Here is an 18,342-nt window from a genome sequence, read left to right as displayed (position 1 = left end):
CATGCATTTCACCCATTATTATGAATTCAAACCAGCAGTGTCCAGGGCAATCCATCATGAATTATTAATAAACATTGGAGCAAGAGACCAGAAGCCTAGTCAGCGTAGCTCTGAACAAGTGGCTTTGTTCAGGGTCATTGTAAGCACACACTCACATAAACACCAATGTTGGTTCCTGAGTAAAGTTCAAGTTTTGCAAAGAACGTTAAAATTTGACCACAATACCTCACCAATATTTTGGTATACGCATGGGCAATAATAATATGGCAGGGCCATCTGGTAGAGAAGTGGCAAGACTAAAGAGGCTACCCTGGATAATAAGACCTGATTATTATTATTATTATCATTATTATTATTATTATTATTACTACTATTATTTTTATTTTTATCATTATCTTTATCATAATCATTTTCATTATCATCATTGTCATTAAACTGATTTATGATTTCGTATTCAAATCACTTCCAACTAAATTGTACACTATTCAGCTATTACTCATATCAATGGCAGTTTTATCTGATATATAGTTTTCGAACTATTGAGGATCAAAAGTGGGAAATGTCTGTTTTTTTAACATCTAGTACATTCTAATCCTTTATGAGCATATGATAGTGTATTTGAGCCCAGTGATCTCACGTTTATTTTAATACTATAATGGGTAGGTCACTAAATGAGGATTATCCATAGTCAATTGGAGCTTTATTATAAAACAACTAACGGTCAACGTCAAATGTAAGTGTAAGTGAAAAATGATAACGTGCTGAGTCTGCATGAAACAGTCTGTCTAATGTAGTGCACTCCAGATAAAACAAACACGGTAATAAGTAAAATCCAGGCCCAGATATTATCATCCATACATTTTTATGCACTTAATTCGTTTGGCTATAACGAAATTTCGATATAAAAAAACAAACAAAAACCTGCCTGGACCGAAGACTTCGTTACAATGAGTACAAGTACAAGTACAAGTACAAGTACAAGTACAAGTACAAGTACAAGTACAAGTACAAGTAACACATGGTGGATGTATGTGTGTCTTTGTTGAATAGATGCAAAATATGTTTATGGGGAGGGGGACAATTTGAGTTCACTTTGAAGACAGTCTTGAGTTATACACAGCCAGGTAAATTTTATCTTGACTTCTTGGGGCAGAATTATCCCATCACGTGATTTCTTGTTCATGTTTCTCGGAAAAAAAGGATGAACATTGATGAACGCAGATCCACAAGAACATGCATAAACTGATTCACAGCGTGAATTTCCTGACGGGAAAGGATTCCCCAGTAGACGGCAGAAGCACTAGATCATAAAATGTTCTTTAAAATTTTGCAGTTATTGCCAAGATATCTGTAATGATATCAACATATTAGCCAACTGTTTTAGAAAAGATTTATAGATACTAGATGCTCAGATATTTCACCTCTTTGAGTAATCAACAATCCATAAGAAAAACATGTTTAATAGTTTCAAATTAACAAGATATTACAGGAAATCTGTTAGTATATAGAACCATGTAGCTCAGATTTTTTCAAGCCTGAAAAAAAAGGTGATTATAGAACACCTAAATAGGTTCTTGTCATTTGATTGGTTGTTTGATATTGATCATTTGTCCCATTTCACTCCGACGTTATCATTCGTGTATTTGTGGCTCCATTTACCTCGCAATTTCGGATCCATACGATTTGCTCCATTGCACGCACGCCGAGAGCCCAGCGACATCACATGCTCTCTTGCTTCTAAATTATTAAAACATCAAATGACAAGGAGCTATTCTAGGCGCTATATAAAACAAATAATAAATGTTTTTCATTCATGCTATGAACACAATATTTCATTCGGTGAATGATTAAATCTTTGATCCATTCAACCCGGCTGCACCTCGTTGAATGGATCATTTCATCTTTTTCACCTCATGAAATATTCTGTCCATTGCACTCATAACATTCAATATTTGTATATTAGTAGATATAAAGAGAGAGAGTTATACTCTTTTCGTAGATGACATCAAATACAGTGTTTATTTAATTGCGCAATCCACTCTTTCTCTCTTCTGAATAATTACAGATTATTTGTGTCCAATGTTTCTTCGCGTTATGTCGCTAAGGAAGCTGACCCTGATTGGGAGTTCCCTTTCAACGGCTGGTTACATGACAGCCTCGATGTCGACAAATAGTGTCCACTTTTTATCGAGCATGCTATTTACAGGCGAGTAAATCATGTATCTTAAAGAATGACTAACAAAAGCAAATTGACCAGAAAAATATATGACATAAATGAAAAATGAACTGAAAGACGTATTACATGAATGGAACATGAGCAGAAAAAAAAAATCAATGGAATCCCCCTGGATTTTCTAAGAATCCGATACGTCTGACTTGCTCTTATCCAATAAAGGCAACGAAAGGCCCTACGTGGTGTTCGTCACAAGCACCTGCAGACACCTGCTAGTTTTCATTTACTATGTATCAAGAAAATCGGTGCTGTTCATTTAAGTCAATCATTTTTGCATATTTCGAAACATTTGTCACTAGATATGTATTAATGCAATTTGTTTGATTGACTTTGTGTTATATACTTTGGTATCTAAAAGAAATGAAGAAAAATCAAACTCAAAATCAATCAGGCAAGAGCGTCTAAATGCAAAAAAGATTGTCGTTTAACTTTAATCTTTATCTATAAGGTGAAAGCATGCAAAATGAAAGCGAATACACTATCTAAAAAAAAAAAATGATTTTGCCCCTTTCACAGAGTGTCAACCTCAAAAGATTGCGCAAATGGTGTCCTTTTGTGCTGTCAGTAGGAATTTTTACGATGAAAATAGTTGGGATACACTGTATATTATATCTACACGACACAAACTTCAACTCGATTATCAAGCAGGCGATTATTGTTTCTTTGTTCATTTCTCATCCCTTAAAATGCCAATTCAGGAATTGGCATGTCGGTCGTTATTTTTCCGGCACATGCCAGCCTGTTGCTCTATTTCCCCGACATGTTTAATGTGGCAACAAGCGTGATGTTGACTGCTGGAGGTCTTGGCATGATGACTCTCCCCGTAGCAGCCGAGGAGCTCCGTTCAACCTACGGATGGAGGGGAGCTATGCTCATCCTGGGCGGTTTTCAACTACACCTCCTTCCTTGTTGCGCCCTATTTAGGCCACTTGTGGAGGAGAATCCACAGGTGAGAGCCTTTAATACATTACTAGCCTAATCATCTGCTGCAGTTTTGCTAACCTATAACCGTATCTACACTCATTACATGAATATCAATGGGTTCAACATTTAGCGGTGAAGCGATAGCCCTGGTGGGCTACCAAAATTGATGTCGAGCCACCGAATTTTCTGGGAGGTTATCTTTTGATGGCCTGATCAAACATCTAGATTTTTTTTTTAAAGTTATGTTTCCTCTTATTTCGGGCCAATACATTTCTTTTCTGTCCACCAAAATTTCAAATTCAAAGATTTTATAGGTCAAAACGGACCAGCTGAAGAAAAAAATGCTACTGTCGATTCCTGATATACATTTAAAAACAAAATTGGTTATTTGATATACATCCGGAAGTTCGGCAGAGAGGCGTGACGTCAACAACAACAGCATGTGACTACTGTGTTCTCTCAAAGAACAACATATCAATAATTTTCATAATGTAAGCAAAACAGCTTATCAAAAATATAAGCCCAAACTTTTCGTGAATGTCGTAAAGCACACTAAACTTTCAACTCATACACGTGTATCTTCTTTTCGATTTCAAACTAGGATTCGGATCAAAATGGAAGTGCCGATGACAGTTTCACTCATCCCGCAAATATCCTCGAGGACAACCGGCCTAGTGAGACGAGATGCATGGCAACATTGGTGGAATGGATACAGTCATTCATTCACCTAGATCTATTTCGTCAGTTTCCAGCGTTTATAGTGTTGGGAATCACCTTCATTTTCGGCTTCGTTCCGTACAGCTCATGGATTATTTTTGTCATCCCCAATGCGCTGTCGAAAGGCATTGTTCTACAGCATGCTGTGCTGCTTGCGACTTTTGGCGGGAGTGCAAATATCTTGGGAAGATTGTTCATCGGCCCGTTTTCCCGCGCACAATTATTTCCAGATTATTTGACATTTTGTGTGCTTCACCTGTGCTCGGCCTCGGCCTTTTTGTTGAACATTGTGGTAGAATCTTTCGCAGGACTAGCCATGCTGTCGGTAGCAAGTGGCTTGACGATCGGGGCATCCACCGTCTTGAACAGTGTGCTAGCGAAGAGCTTCGTGTCTGAAGAATACGAGATAAAGGCTTTAGCCATATTTTACTTGGCTGCCGGATCAGGGGAAATTCTCGGCGGATTTATGACAGGTGAATATGACATACATGTATTCCCTGTTAAGGATTAGATGGTAACAGGAATCCAGGTTACATTCACCTTTCATGATTCTAGCTAAGGTTACACTTCGTCATTTCGAAGGTACATTATTTCAAAGGTTTGTTATTCCAAGAATGAAAAAAAAACAACAACCTAAAAAGGTTTTTTTTTTTTCCCGAACCTTCGAAATAACAAACCTCATTTCATTTTCGGACTAACGAACCTTCAAAATAACGCAACAAAATACTGTTCGTAATAACGAACCCTTTATCATTTTCGGATTTACGAACGTGCATGTATAGAGAATGTGTGGGTTTCCGAATGAAGAATTACCTTTGAAGTAACGAACATCACCCATCAAAGGGGTGATATGAAACATGATATGATAATGCAGTATGAATAGCAATCACGTTACAACACTGTAAAAACATCGGTGTTAGATTTAACACCATGGGTGATAAATCTAACACCGATCAAACTTCAATAGAGGACCACACCCACAGGTGTTGAAAATGTATTGTGACGGTGTTAAAAAGTGTTCGCTGGCACTTCGTGGTGTTAATTTGACACTGTGGCTGGTGATATTTTGGACACTGCGCTAGAATTAATTCAATAATGACACCGCATGGTGTTGATTTGATATTGATGGTGTTAATTTCAATGGTATAACACCCGTCCAGCTTCAATAGGGGACCACCCCAACTGGTGTTACTGTGGTGTAAATGTGTTTACACATTTTTTTCAAAAATCAAGTACTTTATCGGAAAATTCTTTATCGTCTTGTTGAAGTTCAAAATTAACAAGAAGTGCAGTAAGTAAGAAACTATTAAAAAAACAATTTTAAATTTTGAAATGACACCGGAGGTGTTAATCTAACACCATGAATGAGCACCGGAAATTTAACACCAGCTCGGTGTGTCATATTTAACACCGGACTTTTTGCAGTGAACGTATAATTCACATAACTCCCTTAAAAAACCAAGTGAGTAAAGAAAACATAACAACAAACAAACAAACAAAAACCGCCTCGTATCATTTACCATTTGTTGTTGGTTTGTTGTTGCTGTCGTGTTTTTTTTTTCGGGGGGGGGGGACATTCCCTTGTAGAGTTTTGCTTTCATCTTATAAATCGGATAATGCATGCAGAATTACATGTTATGACATGGAATTCCGAATTTCATAGAATTATACTTCTGAAATACCAAGCTGTAATCTATAAGGCTGAAATCTATGACGTATCAGTATAATATAAAACTTTTCGTAGTGGGTTAACATGATTGAATCATCGCAATTGCCCCATTCATGACAGCTATATGTGTAATGAATTAATCCTAATGATATCATCATTATGTTGTCATTAAAAGGAGAAGCATGGATAACATGGAGATGAGGAATGACATTATGACATTAGAGGAGGACATGTATATTAACCCTTATTTCGTTTAATTCCATTGTTTCATCTTCTTCGAAAATCTAGGTGCAGTTTTCGACGCCAGTGGCTCATACAACCTCCCCTTCACGCTATGCGCTGTGGCTGATATTTTATCCGGACTGCTCACCGTTTTGGCGGTATTAATAGCCCGTCACCGTGGAAATTAAGCAGAGTTAACAAATAGCAAGGTAGCCGAATGCAGGAAATACGATTGGACTGTGTTGCTAGAATGTGTTTTAAATGCTAGTTTGGTCAACCAGGACAAACAAAAATCCGTTCTGTACCCTATGAGTGAAATGTGTGTGCGTGGGGCAGGAAGGTAGGATAGGGAAGGGGATTTGTTTTTGAATCTGTTTTTTTTTTCTGCTGTTCATGTTTTCGAAAGCAAGGCATTAACATTGATCACAATGATCAGTAAATAAATCAGGGTTGATGGTAAATGAAATTCATTAATCTCTGAAGTTTGCAGAAGATCAGGATGACCATGATGGTTACCGTGTTTCCCTGTCGTTAACTTTTCACATTCTGTAAAATTGTTTGTTTGTTTGTTCGTTCGTTTATGTTCGTGATTGTCTACACACGAGTTTATCGCTACTTAAATGATTTAAAATCTCGTATAATACATTTTAATTTATTTTATCATCCATTTCCGCATACATTTATTCCCTAACAAAAGCGGGAATCTCGGAGTCTTGCGCAGTATTAATAAGAGCAATAAAAAATCGAGATTTCAAAACAATAATGACTTTTCGAAATGATAATACAGTCATTACTTGTCTTCTGATAGTATTTCAACCTCCAAATGTAATACAAAGTATATTGAAAATGCAAAGTATCCATCACTACAAAGCTTCGTGCTTATGGAATTCAATATCGTTGTCCAGTCTACTTTCATCGTATTCAATTCGTTTGATTTACAAAGTTCTCCATTTAACAAAGTAGATTGTGATTGTTTTCGTAACCAAGTACAATGTACAGACAACTAAAGGCATTATGCATATCAGATATTGTCTTTGATAAACTGAACAGCAGCCTTTATCATTTCCACACCCGTGGGAGAAATTTTCAGTGGACCCAATGCCATCAAACCGTGCCAAGTCCCCAGATAGTTTCTCCAGGTCACTTCGACACCGCTTTTCTCCAAAGCGTGCACGTAGAAAATCCCGTCATCCCGTATGCTGTCGTAGTCGCCAGTGACAACGAAGGCCTTTGGAAGGCCCCGAAAGTTGTCCCTTAAAAGAGGGGCGTTGCGGGGGTCGAGGAGACACCCACGGACCTCTTCCCACAGTGTGTCATTGCTGGCGTCAAAGTGACTCTGTGGTTTATAAAACGCCTGATACTTCGCTAAAGAAAATGCGGCGGATGTCGGCTGCACAGGCACATTGCTGTATTTAGGATATTTGGGGATCTTTTCGAGCATTTTGAAGATGGTGTCGTGGTTGAGAAGTTCCTGGTATGTGTTCGATTGTTTCAATTCACTGCTGGTGTGCATATTTGCCATGAGCTGGTCTAAGAAGGACTCATCTATTCTTCCTAGGCAATATGCGGACACAAAAAGTGTGATTAGCCTTCGCGGCGAGTCACTGAACGTATAATCGTGGTACTGGTACGACGGCGTGTTGAAGTCGATAAACTGGAGCCAGGGATAGAAAAGGACCTGCAGCTTAATATTTGGCAAACTGGGGTCGTCATAGACGGCTTGCACAATGCTTGCAGCGACTTGGCCACCTGCGCTGTCACCACCGACGACTATTCGGCTTGGATCGACGCCGTAATCATGGGCATGATTTAAAAAGAATTTTGTAACAGTCAGGGAGTCCTCGAAGGCAGCCGGGAAGACGTGTTCGGGAGCCAGGCGATAGCTGCAAGATATATTTTCAAAGATTTGCAGCGCAGTGAAGGTATAAAAAAAAAAACCAGAAGAAGATTCTGACAATGGTAAATTTTGCACCAACTTTATACTTACAGTAGGGCGTAGGGCTTTATCAATTCCTGACAAACGCTTCAAAGACGTGGACTTCACAATTAGCAAGAAAACAGTAACTACAATGTAAACACCTGCTGAATTTTATATTGTACATACCTTCTCTTTTCTCAGCCCAGAGACTTTACAAACGCATGCAACATATTCCCTAATATTATTATTTTCAAACCATGCTTAAAATAGCCTCCTTCTTTCCGGTTAAAAACCTTGGGATCAAAGGGCAGCTTTATTTGCTCTCATGAAATACACATGCCAAAAACTTGTTAGAAGAGATTCAAATCATCATGGTTACAGCTGGGGGTTACAGGTACAAGATGCAAGAAAGAAGTGTTCAGGTTGTTGCTCTTTATCCAACTGACAAAGAAGAAAATACTCACTCTATCGCAACCACCACAGCTCCTAGCTCTTCCGCTAGCTTTCGAGTCACGTGACCATGGAATTCTTCGGGGAAAAACGAGACAAATCCTAGTTAATGCCCTATAGTGATGCGAAGCTCCCTGTCAACCCGCAGTCGTTGCAGTGCGGCATCATTAAACTCAAAACCACGGATATTACCAAAAGAGACAAAGGGGTTTTCAATATTTCTCTTTTCTGAGTAGATGGGTGCGATCAATACAGTCTTTGCAATCTTTTCTAATTTCCCTTGAATTTGTCTTACTTGACAGTACTTTATGGAATTTATACAACAACGCATGAAATGACATTTCTTATATTTCTCGTACTTTAAGACAAATAAGTTGTGTTCAGGATGTCTAATGCTAATACGCAAACAGTTACTCCCAACACTCACTTGCGCTCCCGACAATGTACCCGCCTCCATGAAAGAAGACGAACCCAGGCAGTGCTTCGGAACCGCGCCTCACTGGTTCGTAGAGAAGAACTTTCACCCCGTCAAACTCGGTGTAGCGGGCGGTGATGTGTGAACCGCGAACCTGCGAGTCGGCAGCGGGTATAGCCACCTCCGTGAGAAAACGGGCCGTGAAGACGTAGTTGTTATCCAGAGGATAGAATAAGCGGCAAGTCCCCATCTGAATGCATGTCAAAGACAAAATACCCGTGTATCTGGTGAGCAATATCGGTCAATCGTGATGGTCTCATAGTCAAATGTCGTCGTGGTTGTGGTCAAGGATAGTGGTCATTATAGTGCTCCAAATATAGCGAGTTATTTTTTTTTTAATCAAATGGAAATTATGCAAGTATGTTACCACTATCTACAAATGATTGCATGATATTTGGTAGTTATACGGGACGTAGTGGAGGATTTTCTTGTTTCATTCATTGTTCCATATTCCACATTTTCGTACATTCTACATTCCATTTGATCTATAGAGAAATAGGTTTAACAAAAGGCAGTTAAATGTAGGCCCTATAAGAAAAATGAATATCTACAATGTATGGATAATGTGTAATGCGGAGCCTACACTAAAAAGCAAAAGCTGTACGATGTAGGCTCCATAATAATGAAATAAGCGTTAATGTTTCAATGACGAAAAATGCGCCCAGAATGCAATGAAAGAGAGGAAAACAAGGGGGGGGGGGGGAGATGAAAATAAGAAATGAGTGTGAGGAAGGTAAACACTTAAATCTATACGCACCATTATTTTTGCCAACCGAAACCCCACAATCGAGGCACGGTAGTGCCACGGATCCACGAGGTCGTTAGGGACGCGGACATGGCAGAGGCAACCCACGAGGGTGATGATTACGATAATCCCAAACGCTTTTGAATTAGATATTCTCATTTCAAAGGTTGTTACTGAGAGTGTAATATACCGAGAAGAATGTCCGAAAGGCTGCAGATTCGTCCACCCAAATCGTCACACGTGGCAGCGTGACAATGTACCCGTACCAATGAGCGGACTCACAACAGCGCAGAAATCAATTCCTGCAAATCAATGTGTACGAGAAGGACCACCTTTATAATGACACGCCTAAGTTCACTTCCCGTCTTATCACTCACATTTCACCTCAGTATGTATATGTGGAAGATTGGAAACAGTTGCTTGACACGGATTTATATGTGTATGTGTGTTTGTATGAGTGTATGTGTGTGTATGTGAGTGTGTGTACAAGAGTATGTGTGTGTGTGTGTGAACTTGTGTGAATGTTTGTATATAATATGAATGCGTAAAATGTATATGAATAATAAATGATAATGCGCAGTTATGAATGAAAAATTAGGTACAACTGTGTGTACACAACTGTGTGTACATCAAAGAAACTTTATTTAGATTCGTGTCTCTTCCAATAACATGCCAAAAAACCTCTATGTGAAATGTATTTAAGATTCATGTACCTATCTTTATGTCAAAATAGTAACGTAAAATGTGTTATCTTGCTGTGAAGTCAAATATCGTTTTGGTGCTACCTGAATGACATTGCAAACAATAATAATTGAAGAGCTTGTTTCCTAAAGGTCCTAAATCCATAATTTTCAATGGACTGAGCGCCTTTTGGCAGCAAGCTATTCAATTGCAGATTTGATACTCTTGATTTAGACTTTTGCATTATTCAGGGTGTGTGTGTGTGTGTGTGTATGTGCATGTGTGTGTGTGTTAGAATAGTTTAGTCTGAAGTTCATGAAGCAAGACTCAAAAGGTGCTCTCGCAAATAGAAAGACCAAGCAAATTTTTATCAACGTATCTTGTGTACACTGAACTTTGAAAGTGGTCATGAACAGAGCATGCAGACGAGTCGAGGAACTTTGCTTGGTTATTGTTGTTCCTGTGACGTCAGACGGTACTTGACACATGTCAAAAAAGAAAAATGCAAACAAGGCCTAGATTTATGATAACTCACAATGTCAAATCCTCAAGGTTATATCACACTGGTTAGCTTGGATCGCTATTGTTCAGTTTCGTATTACATGTATCATTATGCTCGCTTTATTGAAATGAAAGTGTCATAGTGAATGTGGAATAAAAATGGCATCAGGGATCAAATAGCCTTTGTTTTAGGATTGTGCCGGGGTACAATTTTCCTGGAAAAAAGTAGGCGTGTATATATAGGCCCTATTAGGAAGTCATACTGTTTTTTTTTCTCTATATGATTTTATTTGATATTAATAAGCGTTATTCCAGTCAGGATGATATTGCATTTTTCACAAGATTTTTTTCTCTTCAAATGAATTTAGAATTGACTCTGCTTATTTTGTTGTTACTGTTGTTATTGCTGTTGTTCTCTAAGGCATGTTACATTGGTTATGATATTCCTCTACGTCCCTTGTCTATGGTATATAAACGTCTGTTGACGATTGTACTTTTTTTTCTGTGAATTTTGCCGCTGGGCTCAGCTTATCATCTCGGTATAATAATGTCAGATGTGTAGAAAATTATGTTTGTGATTCTGATGATATTTGTGTGTCTCGAAATATAACCCGTAGAATGAGTATCAGTACAGCGGTACCGCGGCCGTCACATGGTAAAAGGGTCTATCTTGAGAAATGTTACTTTGTAGAAAAACGGGCTGAAAGTTTGGTGTATTTATATCTCTGCCTTTTGTGTTTGTAAAGCGAATGGCTTGTGCTTGTTATGTATTATGAAAATATATACATAAAAGAAATGTTTTAGAAAATTTCATCTCAAATGCTTATTTTAATCCAGAGTTATTACAAAATTTATATAAATAGACCGTTTTACTCTGTAACTGCTAACCGGTACCTGATGTGTTATTTCCTAAATTCTGTCGTGGACGTTCAACTGTCCCCAATTCATCTCTACGCTCTCTCACTTCTTTCTTCTCTCCTCCAGCAGTCTAGTTAGTTCTCATTTACAATCACGTTCTTCCAACTCTATATCTACCTGCTTTTACGGTCTACATTGGGTGGATTTCTGTCAAAGGTGAAGGTTAATGCTATTTTCCCACTATTATGTTTCGCGCCACGACTGAAATCGTGGTCTTTATCTTGGATTAATCGTGTTGATCCTATCAGACAGTCAGATCTTGTAAGAACTTGATGTCTTTCTTTCATGTCTATTGTTTTGAGCGTAGGATAGTTTTGGACAGTTCAGAAATTTTCCACGAGCAACACGATTAAACCTGTTAAACGTGAATCGTGATCATCACTTTAGATCTCAACAGATCGCATCAAATCGTGCTTCAAAATCGTTGTGACAGTGCTCTGTTGAGATGCGCCGCGATCATCTACGATTTGTCACGATCAGTGACCCTCTGGTGGGTGTACCATTGCTCACAACCTGACAAGAATGACTCACGTGATGACATGAGTTGGTAAGAGTAGATACGAGTAGATAGGGAGTAGTGAAATGTTTGGGTTTTTTTTTGCTTTAGCTTTTGCTTTTGTTTTGCTTTGTTTTGTTTTTCACGGAGTCTTACGATCTGTTTCGAGTTCTCGCGCGCAGTATACCGGACAAACCATGTGTGCGCCTCATTCCACGATTAAAGAGAGCATATCCTCACTGTGAACTTACTTTAGCTAAAAGGCCGAGAGAACAAAAGAAGTGAATTAATCGTCTTTACCAGAAATCGAAATGGCAGAATCGTACAGTTACTCATGAGAAATAAACCCCTCTAGAGAAAAAGCTCAAAAATATCATCCAGAAAGAGGATCAACTTATCACAATAAAGTAAACAAACTTCCACAATCAACTACATGTATACGAATGGCTATTGGTGGCCTTTGTAACGAATCGCACGAAAGTGGGAAGCTAGTATCAATGTCAATAGTCAGACACGTACACCTCACCATTCAGAATGTGACTGTCCGTGTTCACACACGAGAAAATATCAATGGGATGCTTATTATGTCACGACTTTGCCCATATTAGAAGAATCGGGCTTGTCTAGTAGCACTGGTCATAAGTGGTCATTAAACACAAATCATTTGATGAATAAGGATAAATGTATTCATTTTTATGTTTAGCATCCAAATGAAAGGGACGGTGTGTGGAGCCGGGAAATGTGCAAACGCCGGGAAATGTGCAAACGCCTGGAAATGTGCAAACGTCTCGCCGGGAAATGTGCAAACGCCGGGAAATGTGCAAACGTCTTGCCGGGAAATGTGCAAATCTCTAAATTTCATCAACGGGGAAATGTGCAAACGTGACGCCGGGAAATGTGCAAATGATCAATTTTGCCGGGAAATGTGCAAAACGTCGCCGGGAATGTGCAAACCATTCATTTCACCTATATTATGTAGAGATGGAAGAGAAACTCTCAATCAAAGCTGCGCACGAACCATTACCATCTTTACCACCTGTCTTAGCGACCATCTGTCTTTTTATGCCTCGGCCACGAAGTGGTGCCGGAGGCATTATGTTTTCGGGTTGTCCGTCCGTCCGAACGTACGTCCGTCCGCTTTCGTTTACGCGATAACTTGAGTAATATTGACTGGAAATTTAACAAACCTGGTCCAAGTATAAAGTATGATAGGGCAATTATTTGATAAGATTTTGGGTGAAATCTGCCTAAGGTCAGAGGTCAAAGGTCAAGGTCAAATCATGAAATTGTGTCCGTTTACGCGATAACTCAAGACTGGATCGAGCAAATCTCACCAAACTTTGTCGGAGGATGATGTATGATGGGGCAATTACTTGATAGGTTTTCTAGTGAAATCGGACAGAGGTCAAAGGTCAAAGATCAAGGTCAAATCCTAAAATTTATCTGTTTACGTGATAACTCAAAACTGGATGCAGCAGCTTTCACCAAACTTGGTGCAAGGATGATGTATGATGGGACAATTAGTTGAGTAGATTTTAGTGACATTGGCAAGAGGTCAAAGGTCAAAAGGTCAAGGTCGAATGGTATAAATGTTGCTATTTCCCCCATATCAATGCCCAAAGGTATTTTCTTGAAACTTAGTGTAAACATGCGCTACTGCGTAAAGATTCTCCAAAGAGAGTTTCTTGTCATAAGGTCAAAGGTCAAAAGGTCAAAGATTAGGTGAAAATGTTGCAATATCACTTTTCTCGCAAATGGTTCAATGTATCTTCATGGAACTTGGTGCATACGCATGTACTGACTGGCAGGGATTATCTAGGGAATTCAGGGGTCGTGGGTCAATAGTCAGGGGGTCAAAGGTCAAGGTCAACTCCTCAAAATTATACTATTTCCCTCATATACTAGTATATGCAATGCTTGCATTATTAGTTTTAAAACTTAATATATACGTGCATTACCTGATGGAGATTCTCCGGGAAATTTCCAGCCAGAACGTCAAAGGTCAAAGGTTAAGGATCAAGGGCCAGGTTTCAATGCCCCCCCCCCAAAAAAAAAAAAACAACGACTATTTTGTACTGTAATTACATTCTTTTTTTCATACCTTGGAAATTACTCAATGCATAAGGGGCCGTCAGAAGTCAAGTAAAAATTCTCAATTCCCTAAATATGTGTACCTGCACTCTTTAGACAATTATAGCAAACCCAGTTCAAGGAAAAGTGAACATTCAAGATATTTCTGACAAACCTGTCATTTCAGTATTTTGCCAGTTATGTGAAACTGTCAACACACATTGTGAAGACATTGTACTATACACCTATTGGGAGAATCATGCATTATGGCGGAGGCATCAGTCGCCATAGCGACATTTCTAGTTTTTTATTACATTTTCAGCATTTTCTTGCAAACCCTACAACGATTTTTCACCAGATCTGGCAGATAGCATCTTAATGGTGATATGATCGTAATTTGTCAAAATGAGCCCCCCCCCCCCCGACACCAGCCCTAAGGAGGGGGGGGGGGGGGAGAGTTCAAGTTCAAGTTCGAATTTATTCGTTTTTTCCACAATAAAATCATACACACATAAATCTCACTTTCTTGAGTGACAGATAAAATGTATGTAAATTCGTACAAAGAAACCAACAATAATGAGAAAAACTAATAGTATCAATACATTGCAATTGTTGCAGAAGTAACGAAAATGAAAGAATTGTCAATATGCACTGTGTGAAAAAACGGAGGGACCCACTAAAAAGACAATGCTTGTAGAGTGTGGGCCCCTCTTGTATTAAAAACTCGATGCAAAATTTGACTAAATATAGCAACAAAGCAGCACGAAAAGTTTGGCATAAAAAGTTTAGCAGCCCACTAAGAGACAGACGGACAAACAGTTACACACAAAACAATAACAAACGAAATAATGAGCATGAGACAAGACTGGGACAGCAACAAGACTACTTATAGGGAAGAAAACTGACTCGACGACACGACAGGAAACAAGACTACAGCGCGACGAAGAGGTAACAAAATAGACAGGAGTAAGCAACAGAGACAACGATCATCGGAGGTTAGAGGAAGAAAGAGAAGAAGAAGAAAAGAAGAATATACAACAAACCCTTCAACTGCGAGGTATAAGTTAAAGAGGATCTTATCATAATCAAAGCTAAGGCAAAGGTAACAATAATGAAAAAAACGGCGATAAAGATTTTGCGGACGGGAAACCAAATAAGCCTATGAACTAATCTGATTCAGGGGGTCGTCATTATAGGATTGCAAAAGAAAAAACTTCAATCTCCTTTTAAAGGAGTATATAGAGGGAGCAGATTTTATATCGTGGTTCAGGGAATTCCAATAATTAGGTCCAGTGTAAATAAGTGTATTCTTTGCTAAAATCGTTCGAAGAAGTGGTAAATGAAACTCGTTAGAGCGTCGGGCGGGGTGATTATGGAATGATTGATTTTTTTTGGAACATAGAACCAAAGATAGGTGGCAGTAAAACTGTTATCATACATATACATAAATTGGCCTAAGTTGTATAAAAATAATTCGTTAATTTTTAGTAGCTTATTACAGTTAAACAATACATTTGTATGTGAACGAGTGGGAGAATTGGAAATGATACGGAGGGCTTTCTTTTGCAATAATAAGACTCTATTCAGCAGCGTCTGATGTGTATTGCCCCAAGCTAAAATTCCATAATGAAGGTAAGGGAGTATCAAAGAGGAGTATAACACAAGTAATGTCTTTTCAGGAATAATTATAAAATTTTAGTCTGTTCATAACACCTATATTTCGAGAGATGATTTTGCAAATATGATCAATATGTATTTTCCTAGAAAGTTTATTATCTACAAAAATACCAAGAAATTTGAAATATGACACACTTTCTAAATTACAATCATCCAGAACTATTTCTGAATTCAAAGAATCAACAGTATTGCTGAAAAGCATATATTTTGTTTTTTTAACATTCAATGACAACTTGTTAGCTCTGACCCAGTTGGTCACTTTTTTCAATTCTGTATTAGCTTGTTGAACAAGAACATCGATATCGTTATGGGCAAGAAAAACACTGGTGTCATCAGCATAGTGTATAAAGGAAAGTACCTCTGAAACAGAGGAAAAATCATTGATATATATTATGAATAGCAGCGGCCCTAAAAGACTTCCCTGTGGAACACCACACTTTACATCTCTTATAACTGAATTATTATCTTTAATTGAAACAAACTGTTTTCTGTCAGCTAAATAAGTCTTGAACCACTCCAAGGCCTTCCCACGTATTCAGTAGTGCGATAACTTGTGGAGTAAAATGTCGTGATTAATTGTATCGAAGGCCTTGGAGAAGTCCAAGAATATACTAATTAAATGGGAATGATTGTCAGTTGCGTTAACGACTTTATCAATAAAATGAAGAACTGCATGGATGGTACTATGTTTTTCTCGGAAACCAAACTGGGAATTTTGTGAATATTTTGTGCACATTAAAAATTTGATAATTCTGGTGTATATTATTTTTTCTAAAACTTTCGATAATGAAGATAATAAAGAGATTGGACGATAATTACTGACATCCAGATTATTACCTTTTTTAAATATTGGAATTACTTTAGCCAATTTCAGTTTATCAGGAAACATACCATTAGAAATTGACAGATTAAAAATGTGAGCCAAGGGATGTGCGACTGATGATATAACACCCTTAAGGATACAATTATCTATATCATCATAACCGGAGCTACGTTTGTTTTTTTTAAAGAGGATACAATATCGATAATCTCATATCTGTTTGTTGGAGTTAAAAAAATAGAGTTGGGGTTACACTGGCCTAAGAATTCAGTAAAATTCTGTTCTGTAGCCGGAATACCATGAGCAAGCGTTTCACCTATTTTTGAAAAATAAAAATTAAAAACATTTGCAATATCAACAGGGTCATCAATTATTTCATCATCCCACTTTATTTCATCTATTTCTGCTTTTTTGTTCGGAATATTCATTGCCTGCTTTAAAACTTTCCAAGTATTTTTAATATCAAACTTAAATTTCAACAACTGCTGAGAATAATACCTTTTCTTTTCCAAACGTAAAATCCTAGTTAATGTGTTTTTATATAATGTATATTTGTTCTTTGATCGTTCAGTTTTTTCCATTTTATATTTATAATACAATCGATTTTTTTCTATTAATTGAACGAAGAATTGATTTTGAAATCCACGGTAACCTAGGCGTCTTTTTATAATCCTTTTTACTTTTTTGCTTTGGAATAATATCATCCAAAAGAGAATTAAATATTTCCATAAAATTATCAAAAGACAGATTAACTTCATCATTTTCATAAACTCGTGACCAATCAGCATTATCAAGAGCGGCATCAAAACTGGCTAACTTTTCACATGAGACTCTACGTTTGCATAAAGGAGCCGAAGGTTTAGCATCATTAGCCAAAGTTTTCAAAGTAAAATGAGTCATGATTGGGAAATGGTCGGTCACATCTGAGAGAATTATAAAAGAATCGGGAAGAGGTAAGATATTGCAAAACAGATTGTCAATTAAAGTAGCAGAGTGATCCGTGACGCGAGTCGGTTTAGTAATGAGTGGCAAAAAGGATGAAGACAAAAATGTCTCAAGAAACTCGCTTGAGATACAATCATTTCCAGATTTCAGCAAATCAATATTATAATCACCAAGTAGAAAGCAATCCTTATTTCTAAAAACTGGGTTTTTTACCAGGTCTGTATATTATACCCAATAACACATTCCTACATCCTGGGATAGAAATTTCTACAAAAAGAGATTCAACAGTGTTGTCCATTCTACAAATGTCGTTGTGAACAATACATTTGTATTGTAGTTGAAGCCTCAGAGTCCCTATACCATGTATAAACGCTTGATTTTCTTTCTTCATCTGTCGAACCGAAAAAGAAAGGGCTAAGTGAGTGCTATGAAGACATTAATGACTAAAATTTCATGTTTGATTTTGGCGGACCCAGGGGTGCCCTGATGGGGGGGAGGGGGGTGAGGGGGATTTTCCACATTTTCAGCACATTCTCGAAAAATCTAGGACGGATTTTCACCCAACTTGTGAAATACAGTCATATTTAACGTAATATAATCTTGATTTGTTAAAATGCGACCCCCCCCCATCGCCGAAGGGGGGGGGGGATTAAAGCTTCACTTTTAACATCCCAAAAATCTGGATTTTTTTATTTTAATCTTCTTCTGTCAAACCGGAAAAGATAGAGCTAAAGTTAGTGCTATGAAGACATTAACGTGATTAATGAATGAAATTTCATGTTTGATTATGGCGGATCGAGGGGTGCCCAGATCGGGGGGGAGGGGGGGGGGGAGGGTGATGGGTGGCGGGGGATATTCCACATAGCATCTTCTTGAAATAT

At 38.0% G+C, this 18,342-nt stretch overlaps 1 protein-coding gene across 1 annotated transcript; it reads right to left on the bottom strand.

Moving 5' to 3' along the window:
• Positions 1-4,126: 4,126 nt before the first annotated feature.
• LOC139716696 (neutral cholesterol ester hydrolase 1-like) lies at positions 4,127-8,798 on the bottom strand. The gene is made up of 4 exons (XM_071628226.1): positions 8,561-8,798; positions 8,148-8,211; positions 6,876-7,648; positions 4,127-4,266 (listed from the first exon to the last, which is right to left on the bottom strand). The coding sequence occupies exons 1-4, from the start codon at positions 8,796-8,798 to the stop codon at positions 4,127-4,129; spliced, it is 1,215 nt and encodes a 404-aa protein (XP_071484327.1).
• Between the last annotated feature and the right edge of the window lie 9,544 nt (positions 8,799-18,342).

Source organism: Diadema antillarum, unplaced genomic scaffold (assembly GCF_040938485.1).
Source record: "Diadema antillarum isolate AM-2024a unplaced genomic scaffold, OU_Dant_1.0 scf00000069, whole genome shotgun sequence".
NCBI classification, from domain to species: Eukaryota; Metazoa; Echinodermata; class Echinoidea; order Diadematoida; family Diadematidae; genus Diadema; species Diadema antillarum.
Note: the sequence above shows the minus strand (reverse complement) of the source record. Positions and strands in the feature narration are given on the sequence as shown.